This window comes from Epinephelus fuscoguttatus, linkage group LG22 (assembly GCF_011397635.1).
Source record: "Epinephelus fuscoguttatus linkage group LG22, E.fuscoguttatus.final_Chr_v1".
In the NCBI taxonomy this organism is placed as follows: domain Eukaryota; kingdom Metazoa; phylum Chordata; class Actinopteri; order Perciformes; family Serranidae; genus Epinephelus; species Epinephelus fuscoguttatus.
In genome coordinates this window covers 16,416,863-16,431,414 of record NC_064773.1, presented here as the reverse complement: position 1 = coordinate 16,431,414, position 14,552 = coordinate 16,416,863, and the positions used below count along the sequence as shown (strand labels likewise).

At 40.7% G+C, this 14,552-nt stretch overlaps 1 protein-coding gene across 2 annotated transcripts in view; it reads left to right on the top strand.

Annotated features, from left to right (window-relative positions):
- Nucleotides 1-14,552, top strand: part of cacna1c (calcium channel, voltage-dependent, L type, alpha 1C subunit) — a 284,841-nt gene that overhangs the window by 234,472 nt on the left and 35,817 nt on the right. The window contains exons 30-33 of one of the 2 annotated variants that reach the window (XM_049567500.1): nt 509-667; nt 806-916; nt 6,066-6,149; nt 14,440-14,529. In XM_049567500.1, the coding sequence (XP_049423457.1) occupies nt 509-667; nt 806-916; nt 6,066-6,149; nt 14,440-14,529 (444 nt within the window). The remainder of the gene's footprint in view (nt 1-508; nt 668-805; nt 917-6,065; nt 6,150-14,439; nt 14,530-14,552) is intronic. The other variant, XM_049567501.1, reaches the window with a different exon arrangement.

Here is a 14,552-nt window from a genome sequence, read left to right as displayed (position 1 = left end):
CGCTCTGTGGCTGTTTTATGCCTTTATGTGTGTGTAACAGTTTTTATGCTTTTGTGTAGCAGCAAGATAGATGTAAAGTGAAAGATGTAAAGTGGGAAAGTCATTTTTGTCATTTGGGAGGCACAAGGGAGAGGGAATGGAGGCCAGGCAGTGGGGGTGAGAGAATCTGGAGAGGCTGAACATGAGTTTTAGTGGCTGAACTACTTGAGGAGAGCAGCCAGGAGGGAGCTGCAGCAGTTCAGACAGAAGATGAGACTAAAGCTTAAAGAAGGAGCCAGGCGAAAGTCCCTGCAGCTGTATTTTCTGTGATGCACAGAGAGGATGGGAGAGTAGTCTGGGGTGGAAAAGGCTTTTTTTAGACTGCCAAAAGACAATTCTACAGCTTTTCCTCCATGATGGTCTGAGTACAAAGAGACACAGTGATGAGGAGTTGGGGAACTACATCACCAGACAAAAGTCAAAGGCAAATGTTTGTTCATGCTCACATGTTTGTGTGTGTGCGTCACAGCGTCAGTGTGTGGAGTATGCTTTGAAGGCACGTCCGTTGCGTCGCTACATCCCCAAGAACCCCTACCAGTACAAGGTGTGGTATGTGGTCAACTCCACCTACTTTGAGTACCTGATGTTCACACTCATCCTTCTCAACACCATCTGTCTGGCCATGCAGGTGAGTCTCACACACTCAGACGCAGATACAACTACACAGTCATAAATTTTAAGAAATGTGACAGTTGGGGCTTTAGACAGCGCCCTTAAGATCCCCTGTCTGTGTGGACAATAATGAGTCATCTATGTGTCTTTGCAGCATCATGGACAGACCAAAGGTTTCAATGATGCCATGAACATCCTCAACATGCTCTTCACTGGACTCTTCACTGTAGAGATGATCCTTAAACTGATCGCCTTCAAACCCAGGGTAGGTCCACCTCTCTCACATTCTAATACAGCAGAGTACAGTAGAGTAGAGTAGAGCAGCATAGGAAATGGTATCTTCTGCTAAGTAATGCTAATTACTTAAAACCAATGAATACAATAGTCAAATGCTGATGCTGATGTTGATGCTGAACTGTATATCCCTAATCCCTATTTAATTTCCTCCAGATGATAATCACCATATCATGGATTTAAACCTGATGAGTGGACAGCATCATGTGGTTTTTAATCTCACTGCTCCCCTGTTGCCCTGCTGTTATTGCTATGTAGCTGTGTCGGTTTATTGGTCCAGTCTTTGAACTTCCTGGTGCATCAGCTATTTAAACAGTAACAGATGGGAATGCTTCCCTCTGTTACAGCAGGGTCCGTGGAAAATCCTTGAACACAATCAATAGCCAAAGAATAGTTGAAAGGGAACCTATTGTGCTCATTTTCAGGTTCATACTTAGATTTGTGATTTCCACTAGCACATGTTTAAATGCTTTAACGGTCAAAGAACACTGTATTTTCAGCACATTACTGTCTGTGCTGGAACACCTGTATTCACAATTGGTCTGAAACGCTCCGTTTTACAGCTTTCTCTTTAAGCCCCCCTTTTGGGAAAAGAGCAGTCTGCTCTGATTGGTCAGTATTTTTGCATCTCCTGCATCTGTGCAGTCATTGCAGTTGAGGGAATGACGCTAACAGAGTAAAGCAGCACTTTCTACTGTAGGAAATCACAAATAAAAGCTTCTAAAACCAAAATCTTCACAATCATCTTCCAGAAGGAATGTGATTCGAAATCTGACAGAAATGAACAACACTGGCAACCAAGATTCCACGTTTCCCCGACGTTTGCACCTAGCTAAACACCTAGCAGTATTTGTCATGTAAACACTTGAAATACAACACAGTCTCACTCCCAACTTGTCAAATACTGATGCTTGGTCAATGGTCCTCGGCATCAGATATCGACGCATAGAGGCTCTTTAAGCAGCCGTATGAGATCCACCAAGCAGTGGCACTTTTTTGACACTATGAGCAACTGCTTTAGGATAAAGAATGAGAGTGTCCACATATGGGCAGGTGGGAGTGGAAGTTGATGGACCTGGGAGACGGTAGTCATTGTAGTTAATTTAATAACATAGTATGCCAGTTTGCGTGGCATACTGCACTAGTGATATATATCACATATGTCACTTGACATTACATTATGTAACTAACAAATGTACTTATTTTATGCCAAACCATGATGGGGTTTTTTAAAACCTAACCACATACTTTTGTTGCCTAAATCTACAGCAGTAAACTATAAACAAAGATTTTTATCTACATTCTAAATTTTAAGAGACTCAATGCATTTAACAAGTGGAAACTGAACATTTCCTGTGAAAACTGAAGTTTATTTTGAAAAGAAACTGTGCCTGTAACAAGCATTCATTGATATGCCATACCTGATGGTCCAAAACTGATGGAGGAGACTGTCATAGGTTGATGTACAGGGCCACTTACCAAGCAAAAGTTTGACAAGTTTGGAGTGAGAATGTGTTGTGCAGTAACGTGCCTGGAGCAGATGACCATATAAATAAATCCGTCATGAGCTGATGTCATCTTGGAGTATTCAGAATGGTCTGAAGCCTGATGCTTTTCCTCTCAGGGATTACTTTAACATACGTTTACCTTGTTTTTTGACATTTTAGCCACATATAATACGAACATCCGAACATATATATATATATATATATACATATATATATATATATATATATATATATATATATATGTATATGACAGCAAATAAGGAAAAGCATAATACGTTCCTTTTGAAATTTAATCTATCTTGTCTTTAGTGTTGCACAGTACAGGTTGTAAATCAATAGATGAGTGCTTCCAGTGACTTTTTACAGATGTTGAACCGAACAGGAGTGACACAAACACATAAAGCCTCTGTCCTCAAGCTCACTGGCTTCTTTAATACACTGAAGTGAGCTGGAGAAATATGGAGGTGAAATCATGCAGCATGTTGAGGGTAATTTTCTTTTTTTAGCCTTCCCTTTGAGCACCTAGCAACAGAACCAGTGTCCCTATTAAGCATATTAGAATCAATACATTATTATGAAGTTTTAACTATCAGTTCAATTTAACCCAGGTTTTAAAAAAACACCTCTGTTTTAGTGTGCAAAGGAATTAAATTTACCTTTATGTATTTTATGTGTGAAGTTAATTGCTTAAAGTTATTTGTTGGAATTAATGAAAGTTATCCAAACAGATATCAGTATTTGGGAGCCAGGGTTTTCTAACTACTAATTAAAAACTTCATTTGTTTTTCCAGATAGCTTTAAAATCCAAATCATGTCCCACAAAATGTGTCCTTTTATTAAGACAGATGATCTCGTAATAACTTTTTTGAAAATAATTATCTACTTGGACCATTTAGTCTGAGTAACATAAAGCATGCCGTGTGGTATTTTCAGGCACAGACGCCTCCAGTTGGAATTAAGCCCCTAACTGTGCAGGACTGCTTTTAAGGCTTGGGAATTGGCTTCATGCTGCACTGCGTTAGGAATGTAATGTTATGTAATGTTTACCTCAAGTTAGGCTAATTTAAACTGCCAGATTTTTTAAAGCAGTTTGCAACTTTGTGAAACCTCAAGAATATATACAAAGCTGTTTTCTTTCTAATGAATTTATTCCATATATGAAGTGCAGCATGACGACATGCTCCCGAGCCATATTGTAACTTGAATGTTCCTACTCTTCCGGCACACACAGAGGACCAGCTCACTAACACTTTTACTCCGCAGGTATTACAGTCATCAACACACGTGGAATCAGCTCCAGTAACATTTCCTCTGTGGGGAAGACGTTTGCTAATGCCTTTTAACTTTTGAACAGGTTTCATCGTCTTTGCCTTCGTCCTGTTTTTTTTTTTGTTTGTTTGTTTGTTTGTGTGTAACTGTGTTGTACATTTCTGAACGTCTGAGCACATTGTTGAATTTTACTGTTTTGAAACTGATGTGTGTCTACGTTAACTTACATCGCCCCATACGTCAGCTTTAAGATACTAATGCTGAGATTTGTTAATGTTTAACCCTGGTTTAACATTAATATTCCTACACCTCTAATCAGCATCAATAAAACCACTATAGAGTCAGAGGACTCCTGGTAATATTTGCTTAACCTTTTATGATGATACCTCCGCTGCCGATGACAGATGATGAAGCTTAAAATAGATCAGTGAGATTGATCTTCTCTCAGCCTCCATCTGTATTTGTCAGTTTGATGCAAACAGTTTGGAAGTAATTTCTGTAGATGTGCTACAGTATATAGTGAGAGTAAAATATGACTTTCAAAAAGATAAGATATAGAGGCCAAGGCTGGGTATCTTTAAAGACAAAATGTATTACTATCACTTTGATACTGACTCCTTAACTTTACTCTCCCAGTGCCAGGTTTATACTATACTATAACGTTAGACAGGCTTGAATGCTGAGAGGAAGATGGCTGCGGTCTATTCCTCCTCTTGCAATCAAACACAGAGCAACTTTCTGCTCTTTAATTTATATTGTACGTTCAGTGTCCAACTCAGAATTGCAGGAATAAATACATCAATTGTTATTTGTTGCATCACACTCTCGGAGAGCAAAGCGTATTCTGGGCTCAGAGAGAGCAGCAGAATGATCAGGACGGTGAAAGTACAACTTACCTGACCGCTCATTGCGCTGGGTCTAAAAATTTGCATTTACTCACCTCTGCAGCAGCTGCTCCTCTCATCTTTTGATACTTTCTGTCTGATCAGTTATCCAACCCACGACTCAAACTCCACAAGTGCTTCTTAAGGGGCATAAACATCCACCAGTGCTGCGTTCACAGACCCACAAAAACCTCCAACTTCAGAAAGGTGACAAAGAATGATTAAAAGCCCCCGCCCTTGTTGACTACCGCCACGCATAGATTGTAATTCTGTGGGAAACACTGAATTGTATCAGTTAAATCGGACTTTGAGGTACAATAAGAATATTCGACTATTTGCCCATTCATCCCATACAGAGTTTGAGAGTTTGAATTGGCCTTGGTGGAACGTTCAAGGGGACAGTGTTATTCTCAAAATACATAAATGTGCAACAACGATATCAAACAAAACCCAGAGACTGTATAGTATTAAGTTTCCGTGGCAGAAAAGAACAATGTTTCAGAGCCTGACCTGGCAAAGCCTCTCCTCCTCCTCGAAATTTGGAACCGAAAGACAAGGCAGTTTGAATACTCGATAGCACTGAAGCAATTTAGTCGGTGCCATAAAAGTATCGAGGTTTGGTATCCAGCCCCAGTAAAGGCCTCACATCTCATTCTCCAGACAGTGATACTTCTTATTCCCCTGCTCCAGCCATCTTTAGACATACAACAACTAACAGATTTCCTTCGGTCTTGTAACACAACATTGGCACAAACATGGTTACATCATTAGCCTTCTTAGCCCACAGTGACAAAACATCTGAATGTGTTATGGGAAAACAATCCGCCTAAATGTGAATGAGATGTAATTTGCTTTACAGTATATGGAAATGTTTCTGAAAAGGCCATGTGCCAGGCCAGTTTCCAAATTACCCTTGTTAGATCTTGGCTGTCTCTCCGAGTTCAAGTCTACAAAAGCTGTGTCCCGACACCACAAAACAACGCAGTTCTCTCCGTTTACAGCACATATGATATATCTTTTATTTTTACCACTCTAAATGATGCTGTTTTGGCCTTAAGCTATGTGGATGTTTTTCATAAATACTCCCTTTGTACCACTGCTGATGATGAATTGCCCTCAATAAGTTAAGCAAACAAAGTGGGCTTTTAGTGTAATCACTGCCACAGCATTGCTGAATCGCCCCAAGATGCAGGTGGAGGACTTAAATAACTGCCATCTAACACGCCATAACAGAGCAGGAAGTTCAGCTGCACTGGATGAACAGATACTGCAAAGGAAACAAAGTTGTGTCCTTTCATGTGTCGGTTCATCAGCTGATTTTTTTCCTCAGTGTACTGTACAACCTCATACCACCTTAATAGGGCTGCGAAGTGGCAGCAGATGTTGTTTTCCTTCTAACCTACCTTTCTTACCCTCCTCCTCCTCCTCCGTCTCCTCTTGCTCACCTCATCCTGTGTAGGGGTACTTTAGTGATCCCTGGAATGTGTTTGATTTCCTCATCGTAATTGGCAGCATAATAGACGTCATTCTCAGTGAGATCAACGTAAGTACGATGCCCACTCTCGCTCTCCTTGTCGCTCCCTCTTCCTCTCTGTCTTGTGCCCTCTTGCTTCTTCTGAATCTTTCATTTCCTGCCACTCTCCTCTCCTCCGTGGCTCCTCTGTGTTGTGCTGTCTCTTCTCTTCGTCTCTCCTTCTCTCTCTTCCTCCTCTTTCTCTCCCTCCATCCTTAACTCCAAGATGGCCGCTGCTACTCAGGGGACCCCCCCAAGCAGAAGGGTTCCTGAGCAAGAACAAGCTTCTTCCTGGGTTTCTTAAAAAGCAGGCAGGGTTTAGCTTTGAACACAAAGGGGTTTCTGCCTTGCGTCCTCCTTCCTTGTTCCTCACAGTATCTCAGATGTTGTCGGGTTCTTGATTTTTTTTTCCACTTTTTGTCAGACTGTGACATGTCCTCAGGTTTGATTCCCTCACTAACTGAACTAACTCACTGACCAATCGCAAACAGACTCACACATCATTTTTTAACTACAGCAACAGGGGCGTTTATTTTTGTTGTGATTTTGTTTCAATTTGTTCTTTACTGTTGTTCTTGTTGTTGACATTTTCCTCTCATGGACAAGCATGACCGATCGCCGCTGCTCTTCCTCTGCTGTCCATTTCTTTCAGACTGCCCCTTCTTTTCTATTTTTTTGCCGTTAAATTTGGTTGATTCTCTCCCCTCTCTCCTCCTACTAAAAACTCCAGTGCTCATGTATATAATGTTTTTTATCTTATTTTTCTCCTCTCTCCTTTGATTTACCTTTTTTTCCATTTTTTTTAAATGTCTTATGTTCTGTCCTTTTCTTCTGTTGTTTTTCTGTTCTTTCCACCCCTACGCAGCATTATTTTGTTGATGCATGGAACACATTTGATGCCTTGATAGTTGTGGGTAGCATTGTTGACATAGCGATCACTGAGGTTAACGTAAGTAGTCCAACTCCCTCCCTCCCTTCCTGCCTGCCTGCTGTGCCAGTCCCACACACACAAACAGACAGAGCGCCGATACCCATCTCGCATGCTTTCAAATGATTAGGAAACTTCAGCTGCACCACATTTGAACTTAGCAGACGGCTGAATGACTCTGGCAGTGAAAACAGCCAGATGTAGTGCAAACGGAATGCAGCACAGTGTCCTGTGAGGGGTTTGTGTAATTTAAATTGTATGAAACTCTAAATTTTACAGTTTTGCTTTAAGACCTTTGACATCTAAATACTGTTTGACTTTGTCAGTTTGATTTATAATTAATATGTTGGTTGTTGGGAAACAAACATCATTACTTTATCATATTATATTTCTTAGAATGTTATAAAATTGGAGGCTGCAAAAAAACTTGTTTCACAACCTGTACTTCCTTCCCATTCCTGCGCATTTATTATCAGCAGCGTAAAAAGGCTGCAGTTAAAACTCTGTCCTCTCAGTATTATTTTGTAAAGATTTCCTAACATTTGAAACTGCTTCAGATCGGTATTCCTGCCTCAGTCTGCTGAGCATCAATAGCATCAAAAACTATTGCATTTGCCAATAGAACCTATTGCATTGTCTCAGCACTTGGTTTGCTTTCACATTTATTTGACCTTTTATCATTGCCACAGGGGAGAGTGTCCATTCCCCTGGCATGATGGACACTGTATAGCATGACAGATGTAAAGGTGGTATATCCAGGCCTGGTACTGTACGTACAATGTTTACAGTAAAGATCCACAATTATGCAAACAACAGATTTTCTGGACAGAAGGAAACACAGATTTTCATTTCTGAACAGTGCCATTTTGACCCGAGGGTCGTGAAACGCTCTCAATTCATAAATCACCAGGGAAACTTTAAATTCAAATGAGAAAAATACAAGTTGCTGTTGTTGTTGGGGGTTTTTTTTTATTATTATTTTATTTTTGTCCGACAGTAGTTATGTGCAGACATGGGGAACAATTTGATCCATAAATGGATTTACTCAGGACCCGTGAAATTTATGTAAATGTATGTATGAAATTCATTTATTATCGACGTGGAGGCCCTATGGTCAACAGTGGGGCTGAATAAGAATGAATATCCCAAACACAAGTCAAATGTTGAGTGTCTATCGTATTTACACTTCAGGGATAATTGGTGTTTTATTCATGTGATATTCAAAGTGCTCTTTGGCAGGAGAATAGGCTGAGAACCATGCAAAGTGCGGCTGGACACAACTCCTCTTAATTTAGCATTAGAGGAGGATAAGTTTTGCTGTGTGTGCTGATTTGCCAGAGAAAAAAATAATGTTGTATTATGATCGGACCGGCCAGAGAGCTGAATGTCACATGAAAAAAAAAACAGTCTTTATACTTGGAAGGAGTTTTTTATACGAGAGTCTATTACTTAATTCCATTTGATGCCTCGGCTTCTGTCTGCCAAAATTTGCATTTCTAGTAGCAAACATCCAGTGAAACTTCCTCAGGGGACTGAATGTAGCTCAAGTGGCAGCTTTGTAGGTGGAGGCTCCCTGTGAGTCCACACTTAATATTTGTTTAAGCTTATGAAGACACACATACCAGCCTTGCTTGGTGTCTGTGAAGCAATTAAAACATTTCATTACTTCTAAATACTTAAGTGTTAAACATAGGTTATTATATCGAAATTTAATCACTGTTTGATCCTTTAAAGAATTAGTTTGACATTTCTGGAAATATGCTTAATTTCCAAGAGTAAGATGACAGGGTCAGTATTTTACCTTTCGACAGAACCAGACGAGCTGCCTTCCCTGCTTTTCATCTTAAACTAAGATAAACCAGCAGATGTCTGGTTGCAGTTTGATATTTAGCATGCAGAGATGGGAGAAGTATCAGTCTTCTCATCTAACACCAGAACCACACCAAGCAGTGGCCATGCTATGTCAACGGAAAGCTGAATTTCTTCCTGCCTTAAACACATAAACCTGTGCCTCCACACTAGGATTGGATGGTATCTATTTTTTTTCTATGTTTATAACGTCCTGGAATTTCAGCGGGGTAAATGGTATATGATGGTATTTGTGTTTCTCGACAGAAACAAAACTCCCCAAAACCATCTTGGTTAATCTTTCCATTGTTTAAAAAATCACTAGTTCTGGTTTGAATTAAATAAACCCTGAACTGATTGGCTTTGTACTAGTCCTGTAACGTTATCCCTACTACTTGCAGTCGCCATCTGTCTCAGGTCAGCTACCTGTTCCACCAGCAGAGACTGACCTCTGGTGGCGCTTGCTGTGCATTACATACTGTACATCACCTCAATACAGCGTCTCCCTGTCAGTTAAATAGAAAGAGAAGCCTCTGTATTTTTGACAGTATTGAATACCCACAAGGTTTCTAAATACCCTATATACCGTAATACCTTGATGGCCTGCTCCGCACTTTGCCACTGCTTGATAGGTTTTTGGTATAACTCTTTGCAAGAAAGTAAATGCTGTAAGCCGGTTTCCCAAAAACAGTTTGTATTTTTTGATCACAATTTATGCTGTATCCCTATTCACATCCACTAAGTTGATACACATGACGTGACGTGAAGTCTGAGGTTAGACTGAGCTATATATGTATTTAAGCTTTAACAGTTACATCAGTTATAGATAGATTTCTACATTTTGTCTACATGGGAGTATAGGTTTGCCTGAAATGCTCTCGCTTCCAGCTGCTGGTTTGAGGACACGAAGCAGAGAAAAGATATGCACACGTGTACATCGGTATGCTCCCCCGTGGTGGAATGCAGTGTGTTTCACCTCAGACAGCACTGGTCAGGCATACAAATAAGGTTAGTGTATCCCAGGGGTGCATGAGCTTGGCAGTTGTTTTCGGGCCTTTAGAAAGGGAATCCATTTGTCCCCATGAGAGGCCGACAGAGCTGCTCAAAAGCGACACTGAGTAATTTCAAAACTGCGCTTGGATATTTTTTGTTTTATTCAGTAATTCCATCTAGTTATTACGGAAATCTGATGTCAGGGGAATCAGAAAGCATCATAAATATCCTGATGTTTCTCTGCAGTCAGTGAATGTGTCTGATCTGAGCAAAGTATGCCTTCGTACATATAATGAGAGGAGTGTATAAATACATAAATATATACATATATACACTTTTAAAAGGCTGACAGACTGAAAAAAAATCAATTTGAGATGACATATTTATGTTGGGGACTGACAATGATAGCCACCTTTATACTGAGGTTCAACAGGCCAGAGATATACATCTTTGTCATCTATACAAGTCACTGATGTTGCACTTAACACTTTGGTTTGGTTTGTCTTTGATTTGGTTTGATTGATTTTGTTGATTGGTTTGCAGTTCTTTCTGAATGTGTCATTATTTTCCGCTCTCACCCCTAACCTAAAGGCATGCCCCAAGTCTTTTTTTTCCTTCTTCTTCTCTGGTGGTTTTTAATCATTTGGGTGATGCGATGCCCAAGCTACCTTTTCTATATTTTCCTTTTTTAAGAAACCCTCCGCACTTCAATCCTGTGAGAACTCTCGACTGTTTTCGAACTGGGACCCTGTCACGGAGACATTTTAGATTTTAGCCTGCTACTGCATTTCATCAGCCACTAAAGCTCAAGTTGAGTGCTTTTTAACGTACTGAGCAATGCAATTAGAAACTAATAGTAGCAAGCTTGCCAACAGCTTCCTCTCTGCCATTGCATTCCTAAGTACACAGAGAAGTGCAGTAACAGGCCAGGTTTTAAAATGTTATCACTTTGCTTTTAGTAAATATTAAATGGCTAAAATCTCTCGTTTGAGTGCACCCTCTTCGCTGCTCTGTCGGGTGCTTGTTGACTTAGATTAGCTGCACTTTTTTGTGGTCATCGAATTAGAATACTTACTTAATCCTGGGTCTCTAATTCTCCCCAGCAACCTGCGGGTGCTTCTTAAATCCTATATGGTTTCTTTTACTTTTCCTGTTTTGTTTTGTTTTGTTTTGAGTAGAAGTAGTGTGAACAGACTTGTAGTGGTTTGCTCTGAGCGGTGTCTTGCAGATGATGCCAGTATGGACTGCATCTATTTCTCTTTTTCTTTCTCTCTACTCGGAATGCCTCCTCTCCTCTTCTCCATCTCTCTTTCTCTTTCTGAGCTTTTTCAGTTCACTTAACTCTTCTTTTATGGATGTTTATCTCTTTCTCTGTCTTCTCTCTCGTTGGTTTGCGGTGTTGCTTGCTCACCTGGAGTGCAAGCTGGGTAACATGGGTCTCTCATGCTTTTCATATACCCTAACATGTCAAAGAATTATCTGCTATATATTAGTGGCTATAAATTGAATTGAAATGCACTTTAATGTTGCAGTGTTGCACCTTAAAATATGTGAATTAAACATAAACAAAAAGGGGCATAAACCTCAAATTTGGGGTCAGAATGTTCTCAAGAAACCCATGTTACCTATTGAACTGACTGAACTTTTTGCTTGAAAACATGATGTGCAATGTGAGAAAACAGCTCAAGATATTTTAAATGAGCTCATAAATCTGATGAACTGCACCTACAGTAACTCACATCTGCACTGTAGTTCAGCCTGAAAGGACTACTGTGTATTTATTTATGTACAAATTGACTGTCTTTGGTTGGTTAAAATTACAATCCAAGCATGGATCCTCCAGGTCCCCAGTAGTCTCTGTAGCTCACTTTATGTCACTTCATCATAAGAAATATGATAATGAGTAATTATCGGATTCTGGTTCACAGCTTTGATTTCATGTTGAAATTGAAGCAAATTCTGATTTAAATTATGCTTAAATTGACCCAGCTGGCCCTTTGTGTAATTCATGCAAACGGACAAACACACATTCTTCCATAAACTAGTTATAATTTAGTATTCACTTAGTTTGAATCAGTGTCATCATCCCTCCCTCCGTCCTTCCTTCCTTCCTTCCTGCCCATCTCTCCAACTCATCTTTGTCTCCCCTTTATCATTACTCTTCCCTCCTGTCCTTCCTACAGTTGTCCTTCCTTCCAACTTTCCTTCCCTTCACATTGTAATGCCTCAGCTCTTCACATCAGACATGTACACACACACACACACACACACACACACACACTCTTACGCAACCATTATACCTTCCTAAAGAGTGTGCGCCTGTAAAACAAGTTTATAAGTAGGCTGTCTTAAAAACTATAGTAACCTATTACTCTTTGTACATCATTATTGTGTGTGATCATTAAGTTGTTTGTATGGCTCTGATAGAATTCCTTTAAATGCTTCCTTTCATGGTAAGGTATTTTAACAGGGCCAACACTGAGGCACAGTGAGTTATAGATTAAACTAATCTATCGCTCCCAGTGGTGTAAAATGTTGTAATACCAGAGATGACCAGTAGGTGTCTCCCTACAGTATGTTATCTTTGTGCTTCTCAGTGTCTTTTAAATACTTGTAGGCTCCGATTTCCAAAAGCATCTAAAATCATCTTTGACCGACCGAGATGATCTTGACTTCCTGTCTTTTTTATTGTGTTATGCTGATGTCTCTTTGACCTGAAAGTAGATTAAGTTTCACTTGGAGCTTGACTATTCTCAGGTCAGAGAAAGGCTTGAATAACACATATTCTATAGGGAGGCATTGTCCTTTGATGCCAAGATGCATTTGGTAAACGTAGTCTGAGTTAAAGGAATACTTCACACACAAAATGACCATTTTATAACAGTAACTTGGCCCGTGTTTAAATTCATGAAGAAAACTAAAAAAAAAACAAAAAACTCTCACATGCCTCAATCGTGAACAAGGAAACCAAAATTAGGGGTGCCCGCTAGCTCACCTGGCAGAGCAGACACCTCATGTTCAAAGTCTATGTCCTTGCTGAAGTGGCACCGGCTCAGTTCCAACCCAAAACCCTTTGCTGCATGTCATCCCCCCTCTCAGTCCCCCTTTCACACTATATCTGTCCTGTCAAATAAAGGCAAAAAGCCCCCAAAATGTATTGTAAAAAAGAAAGAATCCAAACTCTCACAAAACTTGTGTAGTATAATCCAAGTCTCATTTGTCAAGTCGTACACTCAGTGCTTCGCAAACAAAAGCATCTTTTGCGAAGGCGGCTGGAAAAATCATGCATTTGAACTCTGCTTGTGTATTTCATCGAGCAGAATACAAACGTACACGCTTGCCCAGGTGTACGACTCGTCCCTATGTTAGATGTAGGAGTGTTTAAAACATGAGGCTTTTAGCAAAAATGCTTGTTTGGGAAGTACTGAGAGCACGACTGGATAAATTAGACTTTGGTTTTACTGCACGAGTTGTGTGAAAGATGATTTGATATATTTTTGCCATTTTCAGATCCTTTTTTGGCGGTGCAGTAGTGTAGCAAGAGGGTTCCTGGATTGAACCCAGAGTGGGGGGGCTTGAGCCCTGGGATGGGGGAGCCCTTCTGTGTGGAGTTTGCATGTTCTCCCTGTGTCGGCGTGGGATTTCTCCAGATGCTCCGGCTTCCTCCCACAGTCCAAAGGCATGCAGATTAATTGGTGACCCTAAATTGCCCATAGGTGTGACTATGAGCGTAAATGATGTCTGTCTCTATGTGTCAGCCGTGTGATAGTCTGGAGACCTGTCCAGGGTGTACCCCGCCTCTCGCCCATTGTCAGCTGGGATAGGCTCCAGCCCCCCTGCGACCCCCAACGGGATAAGTGGTTACAGAAAATGAATGAATGATTTTTTGGGGGCATGCAAAAAAAATAAAAAATTCTTATAAATTCAACGTAACACAGGCTGAAATGATCATTTTGTAGGTGAAGTATTACTTTAAGCCAAAGCTTCAAAAACTTTTGCTGCATTGTAGCTTCAGCTGGCAGAAAGAAAAACAGATAGCCGCGGAGGCGCCCCTCTATCCTCCATCATACACACAAACCCATAGGCTCACGTGACATAAGCTAGGTCGCACATAGACATGTACACCATCAGCTCTTTTCCCCTTTGTGGTGACTCCAGACCATCATCGATTATTTTGGCCCTCAAGGCGTTGGACAGCAATTTCCCAATATCTTAAACTTTCTACATGTTTCAGTCTTCACGTACCGTGCTACAGCCCAAAGTGGCCCTCACAGTGGATGAGTTCAGTCTCTACACGCAGTAACGTTTTATAGAGCTCTCCCTCCTGGCTCACATGAAATTATTTTTTTCCACCTTTCCACCATGTGAGGGCTGATCAGAGACTCAGTAGCCTGTGAGTTATTTTTAGGGCTGGTGCAAAACTCTCACTACTTCTTACATAAAAACATTAATAGACACACATACTGTACACACACAGTGACACACACACTCACTCACACACACACACCAAGGCGCTGCTCTGGTGCTGATCTTTGTTGCCTTTCCTTAAAGCCAGCTGACTCCTCCTCGTCCTCGTCCTCCTCCTCTTCGCCCTCCTCCTCCTCCTCTTCCTCCTCTCACCCCCCTGTGGTAAGGCCAATGGTACGCTCCGACGGTAACCTCGT